Below are 24,247 nucleotides of genomic sequence, written 5' to 3'. Positions count from 1 at the left end.
TAATAACAAATAGCAATTTCATGTTCTGCTAATCTGAGTTTAAAGCAATGTTACAAAATGGCTTCTGCTGTGTAAACAGTACAGGACTTAACATGCAGCAGGTGTTATGGCAGTGTTTATGCAGCTTTAGAATGACTTGGTTTCTAAATAGTTTAACATGTGAAACTCACTGAAAGCTGAGAAACACCCATCTGCTACTGTAGCTGTCCAGGCAACACATTATGTGCCTGTAGGAAGAAAAACAACAAAGCACTGTACTGTACCTTTTCAAAAGAGTTTTCCATTAAGTTTCAAGGCATTTTAGTTAGAAAACTCATTTAAACTATTGAAGAAAGGTGTTTTGGCATGAATAATGTTTCTGTTGGTTCTTACCTTGTTTTCTCAATGAAGCTGCATTAATTCTCTAAGCCTCTTCTCTAATGGTAGGCTTCCTATGTATGTGATCATATATTTATGCATGATTTAAGAGCGTGAGATGTAGTTGTTCAGAAAAATAAATCACTCTCATTCAACTGAAGTTCATCTTTAAAAGTCATGTAGTAATGACACAGAAGGTCAGTTTTTAAAAATTAAATTTTCTTAAAATGACACATGGCTTGATACAGAAGAATATTTTCTTGCTGTTTTTTTCACTTCCCAAAACAAATCAGGATGCAAGCCTAACCATATGATTATTTAGAGTCCAGTTCTGAGCTCCTGTAACCTTAGAACTGGGACTCCAAAGGCCAAGCTTTCACCCTGCCTCCTTGCAGCTCTCGTGGAAAGAACTGTACAGGATGATTCCCTACAAAGGTCACAACTTGGCCTGGAGAGGGCAGGGAGGATAGAAGCACCCCCTTCCTGGTGCTATAACTAGATGGCCAAAATGGCTGCCTAGATAAAATACATAGCCAGACGGCAAGTAGAGACCACCATCACCACCCCTTGTTCCCATGCACAGGAACCATGTAAGCTCCCATGGTTCCAGGCTTATGTGCAATAAAAATGTAGGGCACTGGGATGACCCTCAAGCGTCTGTTTCCAAATGTTTGAAAATTAATATGAATAACTTTTCCTTTTAAAGATTATCTGGCTGTATACTGAGTTTCTAACTTTACGACTTTTGTTTCTAATCATACTATATATTTCAGGTTTTTTAAAGTGTTGTTTACTATCAGGACACTAGTTAATCAGCAGAGTAGCACAAGACAGAACACACTAGTCTTCAACCACTTTTCAACACAGTCCAGGAAGAATTCTCCCACTACTCCTCCAAGTGTACAAAATGCACCTTGAAAAAATGTAGGTGTTGTCAAGATATTATTCTCGTCTGCTATCAGGTGCTTGAAGATCTATCTCTAGCCACTTGTCCAGTGCTAATTTAACATATGACTTATCAGAACATCAATACGTTGTCCATGGCCACAGTATAGTAAAAGGATGCTAAGTCTATGAGAGACGTGCTTGACAAAGGTACTTCATATAGGAAGAAGTTGTCAATGAAGTCAAGTTGGAATCCAGTATTAGCTGAGGCTAGGAAATCAGTGTAGCTCTGTGTCTTTGTATCCTGGGGTTGAATATAGGAGAAGAACTGAAGATCTGATTATCAAGTCTGTCTTTTGGCAATCATGCCCTAGAAGATCATTTTCCACATTGAGCACAGTGAAGAGGAGGATGTTGTTGAGGAGGTAATTCATTTTCATATCACATAGGGAGTATCCAGAACAGCTACTCCAGCTGCTACTCCACCATCTGCATGCTCTACAGCTTTTGTTCGCAAAAGGTGACCAACATGTTTGTTCACCACAAGATCTTGACCTTGTCTACAAGGAAAAGAGAGAAATGAATATTGGAACAACTTACAAGATGGTTTAACTCTACTTCACAATTTTGCAAAAAAAGCTACAATCATACATAGGCTTGTCCTAAGTCACATTGTAGGCCCTAGCATTTCACTACTCTTATGCATTACTGCTACAAACACTTCTGCTGGAACAAGAGAGAAATGTCTGTAGTCTTCACCGACACAGAAATTAGCTTTGCTGCTGCATTTCACTGAAGATTGTCGCTGTGGGATGGTTTTCCTGATGATACAGAATATATTTAATTTTGAGTAGTTTCATTAATGTAATTTAAAAAGATGCTTAAACACAGTGTTAGTTAGAGCACCTCAGTTATATGCTTGTGTATAAATGATGAGCCCCTATGTATGAAAGGCTAAAGCAGAATCAGCAAAGTTATCTGTTAGCTTGGCACTTTTTCTCCAGAGCTCTGCAATTACAAAATGACTTGGGATAAGCCACCCTGTAAACAAAATATCTGCTGCCCAGAGTGGAAACATACCTCTGCCTTAGTATGTGTGGCACAACAACTTACCCCTGATAAATAGCTACAGCAGGTTGTCTCATTGAAATCTGAACTGCTTCCCACAGAGTAGCTTGTCTACTCTGTAGTGACAAGCATCCTCCCTTCCAATGGTGTGTTCCAGGAGTAGATTTACCCACAACTGGTTGCCATGCCACCCAAACGAGGGTGACTGATCCTGTTACAGGATGTGTGAGCAAGGCACTCCAAGAAGAACAGCAAAAACTTCTTGCCACTCTTGCAGAGCTTGCTTTGGCCACAGTCAGTGGCAGCTGCTCCAGTGATGTCCAAGAAGCATGGTGCAGTGACCCTCACTAGCCCAATGTCCCCCTTTGTGACTTTATTCAAAGCCTTTTGAATTTTCCATGGCTTTTTCCCCATAGAATTTTTTTGGGGATCACGAAAGTGGCACAGTAGAGGTGCTGACACTGATTTACTACTTATTAAACATTCTTTTGAAGTGCAAGAATTTTGTGCAAATACCTGTTGCAAATAAAGTCCATTACTCACCTGACATAGACTCCAAAGATACCTAATTCAGACACACATTCTGATAGTTTCAGTGGACTATGAGCCCTCAGTAAGTAGTTCAGTGCAGGGAGAGACTTTATCTTATCCATAAGAATGTAGGAGGTCCTCTCAGGACTGTCTTTAATTTTCTCCAATACCTGCTTGAGCTCATCACCATAAAGATTGTTCCCTGCCAATACAGAAGAAATTAAAATTAATTCAAGTCACCTAAAGTAAGATGCCTGGCCCTCAGAGACCCCAACCAGTACAGAACATGAAGGGGAAAAGACAAGTTTTAATTAGAGAAGCAGTATCAGGTTAGAAGTCTCATCTGATATCAAGGAGCTTATCCAGATATAGAATAATTTTCCTGTCCAGTTAACAGTTGCCTATAGTTCTGTGATTGCAACCTGGCCAAACTCAGCATTTTCCCTTGAATTCTACAGTGTATGAAGCATTTGTGCAATAGTCACAATGCTCAGGATTTAGAAAAGGTGACATGTCAAATTATAGCAAAACTGTTCCTCTACCAAAAAGTACATGTTACACCATGAGTCCTCAAACTATGGACTGCGGGCCGGATCCGGCCCACCATGCCCATTTAACCGGCCCGCCTCAGAGGTTTTGCACTTGCCACGTACGCGTGTGGGCACGCAGTTTGCTTGTGGGAAGATTGTTTTGGACTTGCTCAGAGAAAATAATCTCTGATTGAGCAAGTGGGTGCCTCGCCCCACGTGCCCCCCCGTCCCTGCCTCGTGCGTGCGCCCCCCCCACCCCCTCCCACTGGCACCACTTTGGTGGCTCGTGCCCACCGCGGGCACCTTTCAACTGATCCCCTGTTGGAAAAGTTTGAGGACCCCTGTGTTACACTAACACTTTAGTAGTGCAATACTATCATGTTATTGTGCATTTTAATGGGCCACAGAACCTAAGCACTAATTGTGGAATAACTAAAATTCTCCAATGTTCTGTTTAAACTCCTGGTTATGCAAAAATATATTTAAAAAATCACATCAGACCTAAGATTCCAGCATTCTGTACACACAATGACCAACTAACTAGTTACCCATGGAAAATCCACAAGGTGGCCATGAATGCAATAGCATTGTTCTCTCATGTTCACCATTCTGCCTCTGATACTGGAGATATACATCAGAGCCAGTAGGCATTGATAGCTTTATCTATCATTTGAAAGTCACCCAAATTCATGTCCACCACTGTTGCAGGCTTTATTTTTATTATATTATGGTAATACTTAAGATTCCAATGATTCTAAGCAAGATTCCCACAAATTAAGAGTCTGGAAGCATAAAACCTGAGGAAAATTGTGATTACTGGGCAATATGTAGAGAACATAAGAAGCCTCCAAACATGACTCATGGCCCTCCAGTTATTTTTGCTTAAAATTTCTTACTACCTCTCAGCATCAGCTGTGCTGGCTGTGGGCTGATGAGGGTTGTAGCCAAAACATCTGTAGGGGCACCCATTGGCCACCTCTGATCTACTTATAATGTATTTTCCCATACTTTTTCTTCAGTGGGGTGGATAAAACAGCTAGATACTCCTAACTCTTTTCCGTCCAGCATTAATTATGCTGCCAAATAATGCATGTTTCCGAGAGATTACATTTTAAACTTGCCCTCCTTGCTTGTAGCTCTGGACAAAGTCCAAGGACACCCCATAGTCCAATCACACTTCAAGCATGATCCTACACATGCTCTTTCAGAAGTGAGTTCAACAGTGCTCACTGCAGCTTCCTCAGAAGTAAGTATGTTTAGGATTGCAGCCCTGCTTACAAAAATACTTCTGGAACTACAATATACTTGGAAGCATAATGCTCCTACAACAGTCTTATCAGTGGAATTGTGTGTACCTTACTCACAAGTAGACATACATTTTATTCGGAATGCTCAGTTATGTATGCATACTATTCCTGTAGCTAATAAATCATATCTATTCTGACACAATAAATAAAAAGAATGATCATATGAACATGCCTGGATTACAAGTAGCCACTTTCTAGCCAACAGTCCTGATATTTCGGTCAGATTATTGAGTCCATGATATATGAACAGAACCATTTACCTCCTCCCTCCCGTTGTGGTTTTAACACAAACCGATCTGGATCAGCAATAGCCATGGCAATCATCTTATCACCTTCTTCATCCTGCAGGAAAAAGGCAGCAAAAATGATAAGGGGACACAAACAGTTCCCATATGAGAAGTGGCGACAACAACTGGGACGGTTCATCTTCTTAAAAGGGCAAGCAAGGGGAGACATGATAGCGGTGTTTACAATAATGCATGCTGTGGAGAAAGTAGAGTGGGAGACATTTTTCTCCCTCGCCCCTAACACTCAAACCTGGGCTCTTCCCTTGAAGCTGACAGGTGGGAACTTTAGGACAGATAAAAGGAAGTACTTCATACAGCATATAGTTAAACTATTGAATTCACTGTCAAGGGAAGTGGTGATGTCTGGCAATCTGCTGCCAGGGATTGGACAGATTGATGAGGCTATCAGTGGCTATTAGCCTTGCTGGCTGTGTGCTACCTCCTTTACCAGAGGTGGCATGCCTGCACAGAGCAGTTGCTTAGGAGCTTGGATAGGAGGCCTTGTACCCGTCCTGCTTGAGGGATTCTATGGGCAGCTGGTTTGCCACTTTGTGTACAGGGTGCTGGACTAGATGGACCTTTAGTCTGATCCAACAGGCCTTTTCTTATGTTCTTAAAGGAGTATTTATTATCATCACAAGAAATTTTTAGCTTTGGCTTCTAATAAAATTCTACTGTGTAATAAAAATAAGTTAAAACTTTCACTATACACAGAAAGACATTAAAATAGTAAATTTTACTATACACTGAAAAGAGTGCCTTCTGGCACTGCATCTTCATATACATGAAGTACAAGGCAGTATCTATTTCCAACAATGCATTGCTACTTACCATATCCAGAGAATAGAGGCCAGTGAATGTTGCTCTTAATCGAGCCACTGCTTCTGGTTTATTTGGGAAAAATCTTTCCAGTGTTCCTGGGCGGCTCAACTCCTGCTGAACTTTTTTGGTTCCAGCAAGCTGTGTGGCAATATCAGGGCACTTAACTGCTCTAGATGTTTCCAGCAACAAGCGTGCTTCCCAGTTCTTTGGATAAACACAAAAGAGATAATCTCAGTCTACATTCCTTTGCATGTAAAATCCTAAATAATATATGTTACAACATGACTGTTGTATAATTGACAAATACTAATACGTAAATTGACACTGGATGTGATTCAAAGTGCTATCTTTTGCTCACACGTAGCAATTTCTTAGCATTGCTCTTGTGGTGGCAAGCCCTACAGTCCCTTTCCAAAGTTCTTCAGAGCATCACCCCATGAAGTGTCACCAAGATCACAATGGGGAAGCCAAGACTGGCAATGCAGACCAGGTACCTCTCTCCATAATTGTTTGGAAGAGTAGAATGGGGGGATAACATGAAATATCTGAAATGCATGCTACTCTTGCCTAATTCAATACAGAAGGAAAAATAGCAAAATTTTCTGGATACCTTCTATAGTATGAATTGAATGCACAATATCACATCACTCGTGTTCACTCACTGACAGCCTGCATGCTGCAAGTCAGCTAAAACTCTTAAACTCTAGAAGTAAATTTTCAACAGTAAACCTCTTCATCATATTTTATCAATGCCAGCTAGAAATCAGTCTGTACCAGATTGGTGCTTCACATAACAATTTGCCATGGGAATTCTGAATAGATTGAAAATACTGAGGAATTTTCAATCTATTAATACTGGTGGAATGAAGTCTGCTTAGGATCATTTAATTTTAAATGTATATAATGTATTTATGTTTGGTTTTATTTGCTGCTTCTTATTCTGTTAGAATAAGATCTTATGATCTTGGTTTTGCATTTGGAATAGAATTGTGGCATAAAATGTTCTAAATAAATAAATGTACTATACCGATACTTAGTAACTTGCAGTAAAGGTTTAAAGACTGTGGTACCAACCTGTTTGTTATAATTCTTTGGCACATAGCCCTCTCTATAATACACCACCGCAATTTCCTCCCCATCTCTAGAATGAAGAACATAAGCAATCAACATTCTATTCTTTTATGCATGCAGTCTTTCTCTTTCATGCACTCCATAGTTAAGATTCAAAATATTAATTAACTGTAACAATTTACTGACAATGAATTCTTTGCTATTAACTTTCAAATGTAGTTACAGTTTGAAAAACACTTTGCAAAAGTATTAGAAGCGTATACAATTTATGAGTTTTCCCTTTGCATGAAACTTCTGTCTACGAGTATGCATATTAACTTCTTTCCCTAATTCTTTGGTAAATTCTATGTCAACTTCCCACGATATCAATGTGCAGCAGAAAGTTTAGGAATGAAATGTTCTTTAATGGTAGCAACAAGCTTCAAATCAAGAAGCACGCTTTGTATTTTGACAACCTGAATGCGCTTTATTTATTAATGACAGCACAGTGTTTGTAAGAAATGTGATTCAGTATTTTTGAATACAGCCTGAGTACAGTTTTCCAAACAAGGACGACACAGGAACACTCCCAAGCATTGGAACGGAATGGTGCTAAGTCGGCAACATATTTTATTTTTGACGTTATGTTAATATCAGAAATGGCAGAAGTGTGAAAGTATCCCTGAAGCCACACATTGCCTATCCATCCATTAAGCTAGGATTTTATGCTAAGTATAGTCAAGAAGCAAATCTGTGGAGAAATACCTACATATGTAATCTCTTGTCACTATCCAAAGATGCTTTTTCAAAAACATCTTTAAATCTTCTTCGGATTACACGGATATTCCTTTAGGAAGTGAGACAAAAATGCATTGTACTTTAAAAAAAGAGATCATCGATCAAGTAAAATTGGACATACATTGCAAATGGGGTTTTCCTTAAGATCATTCAGCTTGTTCAAAATGTTGACTGAACATTGGTTTGAACAAGCTGAACAAGAGAGGTTTGAACACAACATGCCAGTATTAAGAGGTTTCCACTTTGTTTTGAGACACAGTTAAAGATGCTGGTTTTTATCAACTGAATCCTATTTAGCCTGAAATTACAGTTTCTGAAAGACTTGCCAGAGACCTACCTCTGCAGTCAGAGATTAGGTGGTTACCACCCAGAGATAAGGCATTTTTAGTGGTGCTGGAATTTTGCTGCCTGCTTGGCTAGCTTTTAGGTATCAGGTAAAGATTATATATGGATAATTTACTTTCATCTTCATTATGTTATTGTCATTTCGAATGATTTAGCTATCTTGGTATATTTTAATGATTTTGTTCTTAGCTATATCGAAACTTTTGTACTGAAAACTGGATAGCTATGTTTAAAATAAAGACCTGCAAATCTAATCTGTATTTCCAGTAATTTAAGAGAGCGAGTGACTGAAAGGGAGGCATATAAAATCAAAAAATCAAAATAAAAAGGGAGGCATATAAAATCAAATAAAATTAAAGTAGAAATAAGCTGTAGTGTTCCTAAATAATAGTAGTGCTGAAGTACAAGATTTTCAAGAGAAAAAATGTTCCTACAGGTTGAGTGATACATAAAGGCTGCAGTTCTGTACTCACAGTTGGCAGTGAGTTCCACTGAACTGTATGGAACTTCCAAGTAGACATGAAAAGGATTGTATTCATGTTTGAATTGAAAGAGAGTCATGTTTTAGATGTGAAATTGTATGCAACACTTTGATAAAAGAAGGTACATGTGCATTCCATTCAAGCTTAGAATTAAGCTTAAGAAGACAAAAAAAAAAATACATTATAGGATGTTACTAGCAGGAACAGGTTGTTTTGCATTATGTCTAAACCCAGTACTCTGGCTTGTTTCTCTTTTGACAAGCCAGAGTTGGAACTGAGAGAAACCAAGCAAGGGTGTCCTAGCAGGATGAACTAGCATGTGTCACTGACAGCAACGCAGAAGTTCATAATACAAAAGAGAACAACATAGCCAGAATCATGACACAGTAATATTCAGTTTAGCTAGAATGTATAGAAGAAAAACAAACAAGAACACAACTTGCACAAAAGAAATGCAAGCAGACAAAGGTGCAAAGACAGATTTTGAAAAACATACAATTAAGAACACCTGAGACCAACTGCAAGGGAGACAGTTGGACCATTGGAGGACAAAGATGTTTAAAGGAGTACTGAAGAAGGACAGGAAGATTGCAGAGAAACTGAACTAATTTCTTGTGACAACGTGCACTGGATTGTGGAGAATATAGGCTGGGGTCCTCAAACTTTTTTAACAGGGAGCCAGTTGAAAGGTGCCAGCGATGGGCGCGGGCCGCCAAGACAGTGCAGGCAGGGGGCGCAGGCCGGGGAGGGCCGGGGTGGGGGGGCGCGTGCACACGCTCGGCACTGACTTGCTCGCAAGGAGATTGTTTTCTCTGGGCGAGCCCAAAACAATCTCTGCAAGAGCAAGCGCGCGGCAAGTCCAAAACCTCTAATGGCGGGCCAGATAAATGGGCATGGCAGGCTGGATGCGGTCTGCAGGCCGCAGTTTGAGGACCCATGATATAGGCCATACTGCAGTTAATATTTTCAGGAAAGCAAATAGCAATAATATTGAGGTTTTATACCTTACCGATAAAGCTTATCGATAAATCACTAAGTCCAAGTGGCACCCATCTGAGAGTTCTCAAATGTGAAACTGGTAAACATCTAAAAAGCCCATGTGCATCCACAGCTGAGAACTGAAAAATGGCCAAAATAGCACCAATTGTAAAAAGCAGCTGTGAGGAAAAATTCTAACACTTGGGGCATTTTAGCTTTCAAAAAAAAAAAAAAAAAAGGCAGGTAAGTGGGAAGATGACAGAGATATATCATTATATATTATATAAAAAAGGAACAGGAAGTATTCTTCCCTCTGTTTTGAGAACCTCCAGTGAGGCTAACTGCTGAGAAACTCAGGAAGCACTTCTTCACACAGTGCAAAATCAAACAATGTACTGTAATTCACTACTACAAGATGAAGTGAACACTATTGCCCTGGTGGCTTTAAAATGAGATTTGACAAAATCATGCAGGATAGGACCAACAATGACTACTAGTCATGATGGCCAGTACTAGAGACAATGTGCCTCTGTATTTCAGATGCTAGAGAACACAAGCAGGAAGATACTCTTGTGGTCAAGTCTTACTAATTGACTTCCTACAGTCAACTGGCTTGCTACTGCATGATCAGAATGCTAGACCAAAACTTCAGCCTAACCTCTTATATTTTTGTCTATTCAGAAGTTGGTCCCTCCAAGTTCTGTGAGGATTACTGCCAAGTACATGCAAGTCTGTAGCCATAAGCAGTTTTAATTTCAATGGGAGAGTTAAGGAATATACTCGTAGTGCACCATAAGCATTTTACAAAAGGCAACAAACTGTATCAAGGCTTCTCAAAGACAGATGTAAACGTTCAAATATTATTCAGAACGGCCAAAAGCATATCACTGAGCATGAATAATTAAATAACACTGCATAAAACATTGGATCTAATTATGTGACTCGGTTACCTCATCCAAAGTTCATTTTCTATACATCGTTGGTCAAAAATATTCCTCTGAGCCTCTTCAACCAAAAACATTACCACGGCCCTGAAATGAAAGTCTGACATCAATACATGAGTTCTCATGGTCAAAAACATGCTATTACCAGTTCAGAAAAAAGGTGCTGAGTGTTTGTATAGGTGTCCAGCAGGAAGTGAGTCCAAGCATTCTGCAGTGCCTGCTGGCACGTGTGCTGCTTGAGTGCCCATTGTGCAAGCAGAGTTCTGTGGCCTGTGTGCTTTGCATACTTTGCAGAAGGAATTGCCTACTTTGTACAAAGGAAGATTTGCTAGCTTTCCTGAGTATTTGTGGGCTTGATCTTGGTTCAGCTCACTTTTGGGCCGGGGTGAAACATGGGAAAGAAGTCACGCAGGATTCCAGCCAGATCTTTGTAACTCTAACTACCATCAGTTTAGGATTCCTCTGCCTGTCAACTGAGAAGAAGAATCAACATTCCAGTTACTAGAACACTGGTGAACATGCATCGCTTTTTGGAATAATACTTTTAAAAACAAGTGGAATTGGTATAGTCTCAAGTAGTAGGCATGATGTAATTCAACTGAAGATATATTTTAGAATGTCTTGCATAGCTTTGTGTTCTGAGCATTTATCTTTGGAATACTGAAATTCTAATAAAAATACAGAATATAAAAAAAATGTTTTCTTGGTTTTTACACTCTTCATTGTTCAACCTTTGCTTCCCATGTGGGTTTGTTTATAAGCATAACATTCTATTACCCAGTTTGTTTTTCTATATGTATGCATGCGCATAAGTATGCATCCATGTGTGTATACACACACACACACACAAACACTTGCATGCACTCTTTTGTAATTTTTTCTTCATTGGCCTATTCCTACCACTTCCTACTATTCCTAACATATTTGTCCCTCAATATTTGCTAATTTACACACAGCAAGCCTACTGATATTTTCATGGAGAGAGCACGCACAATAATATAGAAAGATATGCACCAGCTAATTACAAAAAATCAAAATGAATAAAATTACTAACATTAAGTGAGGAAAAATGCAATAAAGAGAACTATTATAGATACATCTTTCATGACTCCTTCTAAAATGTATTTATTTATTTAATTTCTATACTGCCTATAGCCAAAGTTGTCAGGGTAGTTCACAGCAAATAAGGTAAATGTATGTTGAAGAGTTTAATGCAGACAAACAATACTGTCATAAGCAGCTCTCTTACCAGCTCTTGTCCTCTCCAGCATACATGGACAAGATTTTGAAGCACAGTCCTTTCAAATAGATTACAAAACTGTGGCACCAGCCCTCCTTCCCTTTCAGAGAACATTCTGATTCGACCTGCAGGGTGGCTCCTGCTGCTTGGGGGCTAGATTGCAGAAGAATGTTGGACACTTCTGAATTGGTCTGCTGATTTCATCTGTTGCCACATTACAGGGTCGAGGAAATTCTGTTGATCAACTTCCCTCCCTGTTTGGCAATGTCTCCCTCCTTTTCCAAGGAAGGCTGGTTCTCACTCACTTGAGAATCTTTACTAGGTAACCTTGAAACTGAAAAGTCATCTGCTCATCTCTGCCTCCTCCTCACAATCAGATGACTCTATCTGATCAGATTGTAACATTTGAGAACTGGGCCCAACTCTAAATATATATCTTCTTGCAGGCCTCTTACCTGTCTGAGCCATAGAGTTCCCAAGCTTTTGCAACACCCATGGCAATCCCTTTGGACGGATTATTGGTCAGTAATTTTGAGGCTTCTTTGGTTTTCCCCAAAACTTTCAACACATGCCTGTGATTGGGAAGCACAAACAGAAGTCACACAGCAAATCAAAATACACAGTTGCCAATAAAAAGATACTATGAAGATTGAAAAACCAATATATGACTTGAAATTCTTGACATGCTTGCTTAAAAATGGTGCACATCTGTAAAAATTGCTTTTCCTTGCAAAATAAATGCAAGCAGGGCCAAATTACTGTTCTCATTTATTGTTCAGTTAAACCCACAATGCATATATATATATATGTACCATTAATGCATGACACTATGAATTGCAAATGATAGTGTGGCGTAGTGTTAAGAGCATGGGACTGGGACTCAGGTGACCTGGATTCTAGTCCCGACACAGCCATGAAGCCAACTGGGTGACTTTGGGCCAGTCACAGGCTCTCAGCTCAACCTACCTCACAGGGTTGTTGTTGTGGGGATAAGACAGAGAACAGAAGGAAGAGAATTATGTAAGCCACTCTGAGTTCTTTGTAAGAAAAAGAGAGGATAGCAATCTAATAAACAAGCAAACATTCTGCACTTGGCAACTGATTTCAAAGCTCTATGTAAAGCTAACTCAAAGATGCTATAGGTGAGCCCATGTGGCTTCTGTGATCACAATGCACAAGTATAGATATTAGTACCAGTGGCAGAATTCAGAATCTGGAGAAATTTATCCTTGAATCTTCCAAATAAAGACATAAATAGGAGTACAATCTATCATCTTCTCTGGAGATGGTTATGATGCTGTGATGCTGCCACTCTATCAGTAGAGAAGAATGTTGTTGGATGCTAGCCTTGGGAGGGGAAGAGGCTTCCACCAGTGCCAAGGGCCCGATTATACCTGGGTAGTCTAAGAGCTGTTGTTGGCAGTTGGAGAAAAATCCTCAAACCAGGCATTTTGTGGACAAGGGGGAGCTAGAGTCAAAGCTGCTCTTTTCCTCTAAATGGGCTCAATTTAGGCCAATCATCCATACCAGGCTTGGAACTGGAATAGCTAATTTCCTGAGCGCCTGGACACTGCTGTCAGTGATGGCATCACAAACACATAGAACCATCAAATTCAACAGCCTTTCAGTACCACACTATATACCTTCTGCATTGTTCAATACAAGCTAGCAGGGTGAGGAATGAGGCAGCAGATTCATTTTGGCACTCCATACCATTTCCACTTAGGATTGCTCTGTCTACCTCCACTAGGACTTAAAATAACAGTTGAAAGTGTGTGGCCATTGCCAGCTGAAGACTCAAAAGTGAGGGGAGAGAATGAGCAAAATTTTCAGTAGGTATGGGACAAGCCTTCAGCATCTTGCATAGCTGTTTGTCCCTCCTACGACAGCAGAATTATACAGAGTTCTGACTAAAGATTAGGGCACTCAAAGTAAACAACAGGTAGGACTGTCTGTGAGAGTCTCTCTGTAAGCAACCATTTTCCTCTGCAGAAAAGTACAAACAAACTGGGAGTCTCCCAATTTCCTGGAAGCCTTACCGATGCACTGCAGTAGTTCGAGATGTGAGGCCTCCAAAACTAGCAGCAATGGTGTTTATTTCTATTTGCTTCAGAGCTGGAGAGCCATCTGCACCATAGTCAAACATGTAATCAGAGCGATTGATTCCTAAGAAAACCGACTAAACAAGACAGGAAGACAGCAAGAGCTGCAGCAACCATAATTTCCCAAAAAAGGTCATATGCTACATCACTGTTCATTTTATCATTTTATTTCTTGACCAGAGTTGGACACTTAACCACCTGTGGATTCACAGGGCCACAGTTCAGCTTCCTAGAAAACATTAAGCCAGTGCTTCTGTAGATTCAGCTTTAAATGGCAATAGCATTTAATATGCCAACTGCTAAATGAACTAAAATTTTATATACTGAAAATTTATATTTTCTTCATATAGAAATACTCTACTGGATAGCTGTATAACTCCCATACAGTATTGTCAATGTTTCCAGTGATTCCTAGCAAAAATAGTTAAAAGGAACTGAATAGCTAAACAGTTTCCAACAGGACAATGTTTTAAGAATTCAGAATATATTATTCTATTAAAAAACTGCAATTTTTTTCTCCCAACTGCAATCTACTCATACACTACATTCAACATCTGAGGACTTCTCTCACATGCCACCTCTGAGGGAGGCTCAAAGGGTTGCAGCAAGGGCCTTCTCAGTAGTGGTGTCCAGCTGTGGAATGCTTTCCAACAGAAGACTGCCTCTCCCCAGTTCTGTCATTCTTCCAGTGCCAGGTTAAGCTGGCCCTCTGTACTAAGGCATTCTGAGATATCTACAGTTATCTAATGGCTCATGGGGGAAGGCTATATCTGGCATTTTCAATAGATAAATTTTACATTACACTCTGTTTTACTTGTTAACTTGTTTTAAACTTTTAAGACTGTTTTAAACTCTGTATGAATTAACATTTTATGTTTTTATTATATCACAGTCCTGTTTAGGAACTGTTGTAAAACACCCAGAAAACTTTGGTTACTGGGTGCTATAGAATAAATGAACTAGAAGTTATTTAGATATCAACACAGGGGAGGACTCTTATAGGTTTTAGAATAATACTTTCTTGTTTACTAGCAGGGCTCTCATAAAATACCTGAGTCACTCCTTCTTTCAGAACTTGCTTGTAAATTTTGAAAAGCTGGGCTGTAAAGTCATCCACTTTGACAGTACTAGGAAGAACAGAAAAGAAATTAACAAAGATTGCACAAGGATTTGATGTTGCAGTGACAAGACAGTTGCCAGAACAGTTAGAAAATCATTTTAACTAATACTTCTTGCCAAGCCTCAGTGCTGTGTCCTCGTCAGTAACCTGATGTTTAATATGTATACCATTATACACAAAGCTGGTATCTGATTATATAATTTTTCCAGTACAAAAGGAAAAATAGACAGTTCAATTTTTTCTTGTTAGTATTCAAGTATAGCATAAATGAATTCCATTTTTGCAAATATTGCCCTGTTGCACACTTTTTAAAACTTACCTGGAACAGGTTGATTTTGTCAGCACATGGTACAATCATGTCATTTCCATTGAAAAGCAACATTCTAGGTCAGGACACAAAATCCTTAAGTTCCAGCTTTGTTAAACCTTTGTTATGATTAAAATCTCCAAGAAGTACCATGCTTGGGTGACTGGAAATACTGAAACTTTTCTACAAGTCCACCAAAAATGTTTAAGTCCAGATTATATAATGCATATCATATAGAATAAATGGTATATTCAGCAGCATACAAACAGGATTAGTCTAGGCCTCTCCTTCTACAAATGGAAGTACTCCTTCTATTCATGGAAAGAATGAGATCCAGCAGAGAATTCCTGTGGGAAGGAGACTCTGGTGCAACTTTTCAAGAGGAAAAAGGAAATTTGAAGATGATCTCTCCTCACTGCCATACTCCCAACTCATAAGCAATAGCATTCCATATATCCAGCCTACTGTAATGTATATCAGGCATGGAGTGCTAAAAACACTTCAGTGTATTTTATAAAGATTATTCTATCTAGTAACAGTAAACACTTTCCTACAAATTATACTTTCAATTTACTTTCTCTAACATTAATATTCTCATACTGTGTAATTCTACGGGGAAGGACTGCTGAATCAGTTTTACTGGAGAATGGAAAACTGGGTACATACCATGAAGTTCCATTCCCATTTGGTGCACAGAGACATCCTTCATGGGTCAACTCCTCCCACTGCCCAGGCCAGGCCAGGCACAAGTGATCAGGCTTTTTGGTTTGATCCTGGCCTCTGTGGCTCCTTCCAGCCAATACTTTTCTAGCTGAACGGAGTAGTGATTGAGAAACCAGAAACAAAGAAGGAAGAATACACAGAGGCAACTGCAAAGCCAGAATACAAAATTATTTTGGCACACTCCCTTTAGAAAAAACATAGGAAGATTGCTCAGTCTGCTACAGGATGTAATATGTATTATCTCTCATGTGCTGAATTGGAATTGAAATTCACAGTAAGTATGCAACTTTCTATTCCCATCTGGTGTGAAGAGAGATTCAAAAGCTACTATTCCCACAGACAGGGAGGGCTCCGAATCAGATGAAATTTAAGTTTGAGGAAGACCCTGTTGTAAGCCTGCTTGCATAGCTATATATCAAGCTAGTATGTCAAGTCACTTTTACTAAGCTGGAAAGGCATGGCCCTGCAGCCAGATGGGTGACCACATGTGGAAGTGGAGCAGGAAGCTGGACTCAGTGGCCTTACAGGGTATATTCTGGCTGAGTGATGTATAGTGATCCTTATGTATTACCTGGAAATAAGTCTGGTTTGAAATGGGAAGACGACTCCAAAGAGTAGTCACCAAAAGTGAATGGAGAGTAATCTGCTCCATGACAGAATCATTAAATAGGAAATCATGAGATATAAGGGGTTGTGTTAAAAGTTGTATAAGAAAGGATCTGCAAGAGTGTGTTTGAAGGAAGGACTTTGCTACCTGGCAATTCTGTCTGGAACTAAATGTATTCTGCCCTCAGATGTGTCTGGAATTACTTCCAAGTGAATTACGGATTAGAAGAGTTTAAAGTAGTTCTTTTGGAATGCTAAGAAGAGCCCATGTCCTAGAGACAGGACACTAGGATATGTAGATCCAAATAGACATTTATCAGTTATTGATAACTCAGAGAAAGGCAGTCTAGATGTGTGTAGATGTGAATGACCTTGAACTGGAAGTAAGTTACCACCACCAGCATGTGCTTGGAGAAGATTTTTGGTACCAATGCCAGGTGAAGAGTATTGCCCTGTATTGGTAGTGCTACTCAAGTAAGCAAAAGATCACCTGTACTGTACAGCTATGGGAACACATATACTCCATAACAGTATGTTGAAGATAGGAAATTCACCAGTGCAGGACCTTCTTGATGGTTCCCCCATTGGGAAAAGAGAGGTTCTATGGTCCCTATCTCTTGGAGGCGTGCATTTACCATTGGCATATGTTATTGCTTGTGGTCAGATCTGCAAGAAACAGAAGGAAGAAACCTACTTCTGGGAGTGCATTAACAAGATATAAAAATATCCATGTTGAGTAGTGTTTAGAATCAGACGTCTGGTGCTGTCTGTTAGCATGTGTGAAGGAGGTGCATAGCCTTCATGCCACACAGGCAGGAAGAGAGTCAGAACTGTTGGAGAGTAGTCTTTGAACACTAGCAGTAATAAGCTCTGCCCTGTCACCCATAAAGGTTTGTATCTGGTTTGCCATGGGTAGACTGTGAGAACTTACAGCTTTAAGGCTAAAGGAAAGGTTGAATGGGGACCTGAAGGTATACAAATAAGGGCCCCTATTAAATTTTCTTTCATCTTTCTTTGAAAAAGTGGGCAGAGCCTTCTTCTTATTTGTAGATAGAGATAGTCTTAGAAGACTTTTTTCCAAATAGTGGAGCCATACAAAGGGAATGGTGGCTAGGTTTTCTTTGGATCAAGCATGCACATGGCTGTGTTTAACTAGAGTGAACACTTGGGCACAACTGTTACACCAACAGAATATAACACAAAATAATAGAATCCTGTGTAATATATAGTATAAAAGTGTAAGCTTTATGGAGTTTTAATAAATTCCTAAGTAGGGTGAAATTATCCAACTCCTTATTGTTAAGAAGATCTTCTAGAAGTTAGTTCTAGAAAAGAAAAGATACCATGGAGAAAAGCAGTAACATGGGCTTTATTTATTTACTAAATTTCTAGACTGCCCAAGAGCAGAATGGTTCTGGGCAGTTAACTGCTTCAATCTGCTTTTCACTACTTTGTATAAGAGTGATGTCTTCATCCTTAGAACTAATGGCTCCTGAGAATAAGACTAACGAAGGAAAATCAAGCAAGGGCACCTTAAGTTCTTCCATAACTATCCCTGGTAAAGAATACCTTTGTGTGAGGTTGGAGGTCTTTCTACTGTATATAGGGACTTTTCATTCGCCTTTAACCAGTTTTTCAAAAGAAAAAGGAAAGGTGACCTCATGATTAGCTGCCTTCACCTCTGGAAACAAGGCATTCCTTTTACAAGGAGGTTTGGCTGGTTCTTGAGAGAAGGAATTAATATTTAAACACGCCCTATCTTTGGAGAGATTTGGAGGGGATCATCCTTATTGAACTGAGTTACACCCAAACCAGACTATTCCTCTTCTAACTATGTTGCTGCTTAACACGCTAAGATTCTAAATCTGAACAGTGTATAACTAAAACCCTTTCAGTCTTACAGTGGGCATCTTCAGTAGAGAGCTGAGTGTCTTAAACAATGCATTATGCCAATTCAGATCACCAGTTCAGCCAACTCCAGATTATTTACCTTTTTTCTGATGTAAGTGGGGAAGTGCTTTCTCAGCTGGATCTAGAAAGCTCCAATATGAATTACTGAGCTGTCTTTTTCTTTTCCAGATTTCTTCTGTTTTGTTGGAGTCATTGTGTAGCAAAAGTAGTAAAGGTCAAGAGAAAGGAATGATAATGCTATTTTTAAATGCAGAGAACAGAAAAACTAGAAAAGGAGAGAAGAGATTCAAAGGCTTGTAGAGATAAAGAACAGGAAAAAAAGAATATAATACGACACTGTCGTAAGAGATAGACAGTTTGTTGAAAAGAAACTAGAACAAGCTATTACTGAGGTGGAGGCAAGGATTGTTCTGGTTGGGAAGAATCACAGCGGTCAGGACCAAAGCAAAAAGCCTGGTCAAAGTTCTTTGCCTGTGCTAGGTAGCCAGAAGAGTAAGCCCATAATGTCTCCTCACAGCAGACAGAAAAGCTAGAAATATAATGATCATGTGTTCAGTTTCAATAAAAGTTAATAAATTCTTCGTATAAAACATTTCAAGGTAGAAAAGACAATATCGTCCAATTCTGCTTTTCACCAATTGATGCATATGTAATAAGGAATGATCTCTGTAATCCAGAAACGCTGGAATATGCAGTATTTTCTGCCTATTCTGTCGACTCCTTTTTTTAAATATGTAGAACATCGCTGTTCATTATTAAACATCTAAGGAAAGGTCTTGACTGATCATATATTTGAATATTTGTGCTTTTATTTATTGAATTTCTATACTGCCCAATAACCAAAGCATTTTGGCTAGTTCACAACTTGTATCCTGCACTATCAAAATATTAGCACTCACTAGACTATTTTTTCTAACTTTCTGGCATCAAAAGAGCCTTTCCTTTCAAGTCTAAAAGTAGATTTAAGAAATGTGTTTGAGAGAGACACAGAGACAGAGACATAATCAAGACCGGAGTAGAATGCAGGGGTATGAAAACTGCCTCCCTGTTCACCACAGAACAATCCTGTTTGCATCCTTGTGACAAGTCTCACAATTTTAAAAACATATCTGTTAATTTTCTCAGTCAATTAACATCATATCTAGTTTTGCTTAAACCTTCTAGCAAATGAAAGTCATAGCATTTTCTGGTTTTGTCATTGGTCTTATCCATAACAAGCCAATAAACACATATTGTTAATTTATAGAGTTTATAATATACTGCACTGTTAAGAAGAGCAATTCCCTTGTCAAACTGACACAAAGGCTATGTTTGCACAACATGCCAACCCACCCTGACAATAAGCTGAAGTAGGTTGGTTGTTTTGTGAAGAATCCATGATGTGCCTGACAAACAACTGGGCTCATCAGGAACACTTTGCTTCCTCCCTCCCTCCTTCCCAGGGGACACAATGAGGAGGAATGACTCTCCTGTCTGATATCCATGCTCTCAAGCTGATTTCAGCTTACTGTGGCCGTTAGAGACTGGGCTCATGCCCTGAAGTGCACCGGTGTTAACTTCCAGTCTCAGATGGGACAATATGCAGGGGGCTACCTGCTGCCCCATTGCAGTAGGTAGTCCCCAGTATATTGACCCAACTGAGGCTGGAAATTGACCCTATTAAGCTTCAAGGATAAAGAATATTTTTCCTTGCTCTGCCCTCCTAGTGCAGGCTGTGCTCACTCCCTGAAGCAAAAGAGGGTCAGTTGACATTCTGAGCTATGACAACATGCAGAGGGCTGTCCTGAAGCATGACAGGAAGGACAGGAGAGCTGACTGGGTATTTCCAGCTCTTGCTTCCACTTTGTGGAGACAGCTCAAGCCCAGAACATGGGGCAGATTCACGTTGGCAGATGGAAAGGTCTACTTTTGAACCACTGCTTGCCAAGAGTTGTTAGCTGTTGGGGCTCATTCATAGTGAGTCATGACATTTTGGTTTGACAATGCTGCAACAATGGTAGAACAGCCTATGGGTCCTCTGCTTAGGATGCTTAGAAAAAATAACCCCACAGGGATGACCCAGACTATCTATACATGACAAAACAATTCACTTATAATAGCAATCTGAAGGGCTATTTGCAAGACTTCTAATGATTTTACCTTGCCACAGCAATGCATGCTTCATAGCTTTTTACCATTAAAAAATGAAATAAACAAACAAAATATACAACCATAGTATATTTTAAGTCTTAAGTCAAAACACTTTTTAAATAACCCAACATACCTGGCGAGAGTCTGCTCCAGGAATTCCGTATCTTGGCTAACTTTGTCTACCAGCAGGTTAAAATCTTGCTGAACTGAATAGGCTTGTTCAAGCAGACTGCTTGGGACTGCAGATGGGAGTAGTGTAAAGGGAGCATAATTCACTACCTATCAATAAATGTGCAACAATGAATATCAGGCTAAGCTGTTTTAAAAATTTAGGGAAGGCAACAAAACAACATTAGAGTGGAACTATATATGCAGAAACTGCACCTTGAGAAGGAAAGGACTGGAGGAAAGCAGTATCTCCCATTGTGACATAAGCCACTATGAGAGGATGAATGAAATGAAAATAAAAGATTTCCAAACATGCTGCACTACTCATGTGGAGAAATAGCTAGTGCAAACCTTGTTGCCCATACACACAGATGTCAGCCATCCCCATGTGAATTTCCTCATGCAGTCATGTTCAGATAGAAAATAAAGGTTACCATGAACAAGAGATGAACATTAGTAAATGGTCATGTCTTGGAAGCAAATGTGGACAGTTCCATACATGTGTGCAAGAAGCATGAGAAAATCAGCACAGAAATTATAAAGGAGCGACAGTGAGGGACAAACAACCCTCAGTTTATCTACACGAATTGCATACACTGGAATGTAGAGCATGATTAATGTGAACTAAATGGTACATGCAGTGAGCCAGCCACCATCTCCTTGCATGCCCTGTCAGTTCACACTAACCTTTCACTACTCGCTTTTGCCAGGAAGTCATGCTCATGTGCTATGATGCTTCAGCGAAAAACAGAATGGGTCATTTTTACTGATAAAAATGGGTCCTCTAATTAATGGCTAACTTAAAAATCTTTTAACCTGTACTTTTATTAATAATGTTTTAACTGATTACTTTTTACCATTTTATGTCCTTTTATTTGATATTAGATGGTTTCATATTAATTTAATTAGAACATGTATTGCTGTTAGCACTCTTGGGCACATTTTGCCTTCATCCTGCATTGTGGGGTACCTGGATGACCCCAGTTTTACATTTTATTATGCAGCTTACATATAAATAGGTCTACCATCTATTCCTTCAATGCCCTACTCAAATTAGGAATAGTAAAAATTGTCACCAAATTTCAGCTTCCTATCTTTTATTGTTTTCTTTCTATAAACCCAAACATACCTGAAATTCTAAATTTGCATAAGAACAGGCCTGCAGAGTGTGTGACTCCAAAGAAAGGACACATTTTGAAGCACAAAAGGGTGAACTATAGGCCATTTTAGTCTTTATGAAAGTAAAAGGCTGGAAGTTAAACTTCTAGCAAAAAAGCACCAAAAGCACTCCTTTGAGAGAAAACACCTTTATGCTGACTTGAGGTTTGCAGGCAAAGTATAGCTATGCTGTTTGAAGGTCAATATGCCCAGCATTGTTATGCAGACTCGATAGTTAGGCACTTACGCAGGAAAGGTTAAATCTTAATTACCTGTACTAGCTGAAACCTGAAATCCATTCTTATGCTGATTCAAACCAAACCTCTCAGGGAAAACATTCAGTCAAACAAAGGCATTTCATATGTATCATTTGCCTTGCCTGAGGCACTTTTGTCTAGGATGACAAAATTACCCCAAAATACAAGCAATAATAGGTTTTTAATTGATAAAGATTGAAGGGTTATAGAAGGCAGCAAAAACAAAACAAAAAGACAAAAACAAAAACAAAAAACAGTGTTTCTGAAACAATGTAATTCTGGAATGCTACCAAGTCTGATTAAGGCCACCTAAACATAGCCTGGCCTGGATGAAACCCCAGCTTTCACACAATATTCCAGTTTGTTCTCACTTCTGACTTTTTACTGAGTGCAGACCTACTTTCTTTCCAGCTTTCGTAAGGCTATACGTGGCTAAATATGTGTTTCAGTTGAAAAGTTATTATCTCATAAAGTAGAGTTTTGATCTTACATCAGATGCATTGGGATCATCTTTGGTCCGCATAAGAACACCTTCAAGTAGTGCTGCATCCACTGCAACTGGGGCCACGTACTTAATGAGCTGGATATTATGCAAAATATCTTTCCAAAGGGCAGTCATTGCAAAGACTAAGGAAGTAGTCACAACAAGGCTGAAAACAATAATAAAAAGCATATTTAGTTACTGAAAGCATTTATAGGCTACTTTTTAGACATAACTCTTAAAAGGCAGTCTACAGAATAAAAGTAGGATGCAGAAATAAACATGTAAAACATCAAATCATAACACATTAACATATTAATCTCAAAAGGCCAAAACAAAAATAAAAACAGAAAACTGCTGTATTAGTTTAGAAGAAACGACTCACAGCAAGTCCAAGCAAATAGGGTGATTTAGAAAAAGCCTTCCTTCAGTAGCTTTTTCTGAACTGCTCATCTCTGCCCATTCCAAACACTTTCCAAGCATTGAGATCATGAAAGAACACCTCGTTTTTCCAACCCTTCTATGGGGCACAGCCCTAACCCTAACATAAGGTAAAGTATCCACAAAAAAGGGGGCAATTTTGAAAAACTTTTCCTTCAGTAGCTTTTTCTGCCCTGTTCATCATCTCTGCCCATTCTAAAAACATTCCAAGCATCGAAAAAATGCCAGGACACCAATGTCTTCCAACCCTAAGCCAACCCCGGAGCACACCCCTTACCCTAATATAGGGAGCAATTTTGAAAAAGCCTTCTTTCAGTAGCTTTTTCTGCACTGCTCAGCATTTCTGCAACCTGTAAACATACTCCAAGCACCAAGCACCAAACCAAGTGATCCTGCATTAGTTTTTATGCCCTGCTCAGGATCTCTACCCATTCTAAACACATTCCAAGCATCGAGATCATGCCAGGACACCTTGTTTTTCCAACCATAACCCTAACCTAGTGCACACCCCTAACCCTAATATAGGACTCCAGTTCCACTGATATTAGGGCAATTTTGAAAAAGTGTTCCTGCACTAGCTATTTCTGCCCTGCTCAGCATTTTTGCCCATTCTAAACACGTTCCAAGCATAGAGATCATGCCAGGACACATCGTTATTCCAACCCTAACCCTAACCTGGTGTACACCCCTAACCCTAATATAGAGCTCCAGTTGCACTGATAATAGGGCAACTTTGGAAAAGTGTTCCTTCAGTAGCTTTTTCTGCCCTGCTCAGCATCTCTGCCCATTCTAAACACGTTCCAAGCATCGAGATCCTGCCAGGACACCTCGTTTTTCGGACCCTAATCCTAACCTGGTGCACACCCCTAACCCTAATATATGACTCCAGTTCCACAGATAATAGGGCAACTTTGGAAAAGTGTTCCCGCAGTAGCTTTTTCTGCCCTGCTCAGCATTTTTGCCCATTCTAAACGCTTTCCAAGCATCGAGATAATGCCAGGACACCACGCTTTTCCAACCCTAACCCTAACCTGGTGTACACCCCTAACCCTAATATAGGACTTCAGTTCCAATAATAATAGGGCAATTTCGAAGAAGTGTTCCTGCACTAGCTATTTCTGCCCTGCTCAGCACCTCTGCCCATTCTGAACGCATTCCAAGCATCAAAATCATGCCAGGACACCTCCTTTTTCCAACCCTAACCCTACCCTGGTGCACA

General features: G+C 39.5%; 1 protein-coding gene across 3 annotated transcripts in view; it reads right to left on the bottom strand.

The window, feature by feature from the left end:
* Window positions 1–518: 518 nt before the first annotated feature.
* Window positions 519–24,247, bottom strand: part of GSS (glutathione synthetase) — a 36,500-nt gene continuing 12,771 nt past the window's right edge. For 2 of the 3 annotated variants that reach the window (XM_044447443.1, XM_044447442.1), the window contains exons 2-13: window positions 22,597–22,756; window positions 20,657–20,802; window positions 14,778–14,853; window positions 13,664–13,803; window positions 12,080–12,196; window positions 10,391–10,471; window positions 7,607–7,684; window positions 6,862–6,928; window positions 5,797–5,991; window positions 4,939–5,020; window positions 2,854–3,043; window positions 519–1,802 (exon numbers count right to left, since the gene is read on the bottom strand). In XM_044447443.1, coding sequence (XP_044303378.1) covers window positions 1,679–1,802; window positions 2,854–3,043; window positions 4,939–5,020; window positions 5,797–5,991; window positions 6,862–6,928; window positions 7,607–7,684; window positions 10,391–10,471; window positions 12,080–12,196; window positions 13,664–13,803; window positions 14,778–14,853; window positions 20,657–20,802; window positions 22,597–22,725 — 1,425 coding nt within the window. In that variant the 5' untranslated portion in view covers window positions 22,726–22,756 and the 3' untranslated portion in view covers window positions 519–1,678. The remainder of the gene's footprint in view (window positions 1,803–2,853; window positions 3,044–4,938; window positions 5,021–5,796; window positions 5,992–6,861; window positions 6,929–7,606; window positions 7,685–10,390; window positions 10,472–12,079; window positions 12,197–13,663; window positions 13,804–14,777; window positions 14,854–20,656; window positions 20,803–22,596; window positions 22,757–24,247) is intronic. The other variant, XM_044447444.1, reaches the window with a different exon arrangement.

The sequence above is a fragment of the Varanus komodoensis genome, unplaced genomic scaffold (assembly GCF_004798865.1).
Source record: "Varanus komodoensis strain SLA01 unplaced genomic scaffold, ASM479886v1 scaffold52, whole genome shotgun sequence".
In the NCBI taxonomy this organism is placed as follows: Eukaryota; Metazoa; Chordata; class Lepidosauria; order Squamata; family Varanidae; genus Varanus; species Varanus komodoensis.
The sequence above is the reverse complement of the archived record's forward strand: the minus strand, read 5'-3'. Positions and strand labels throughout refer to the sequence as shown.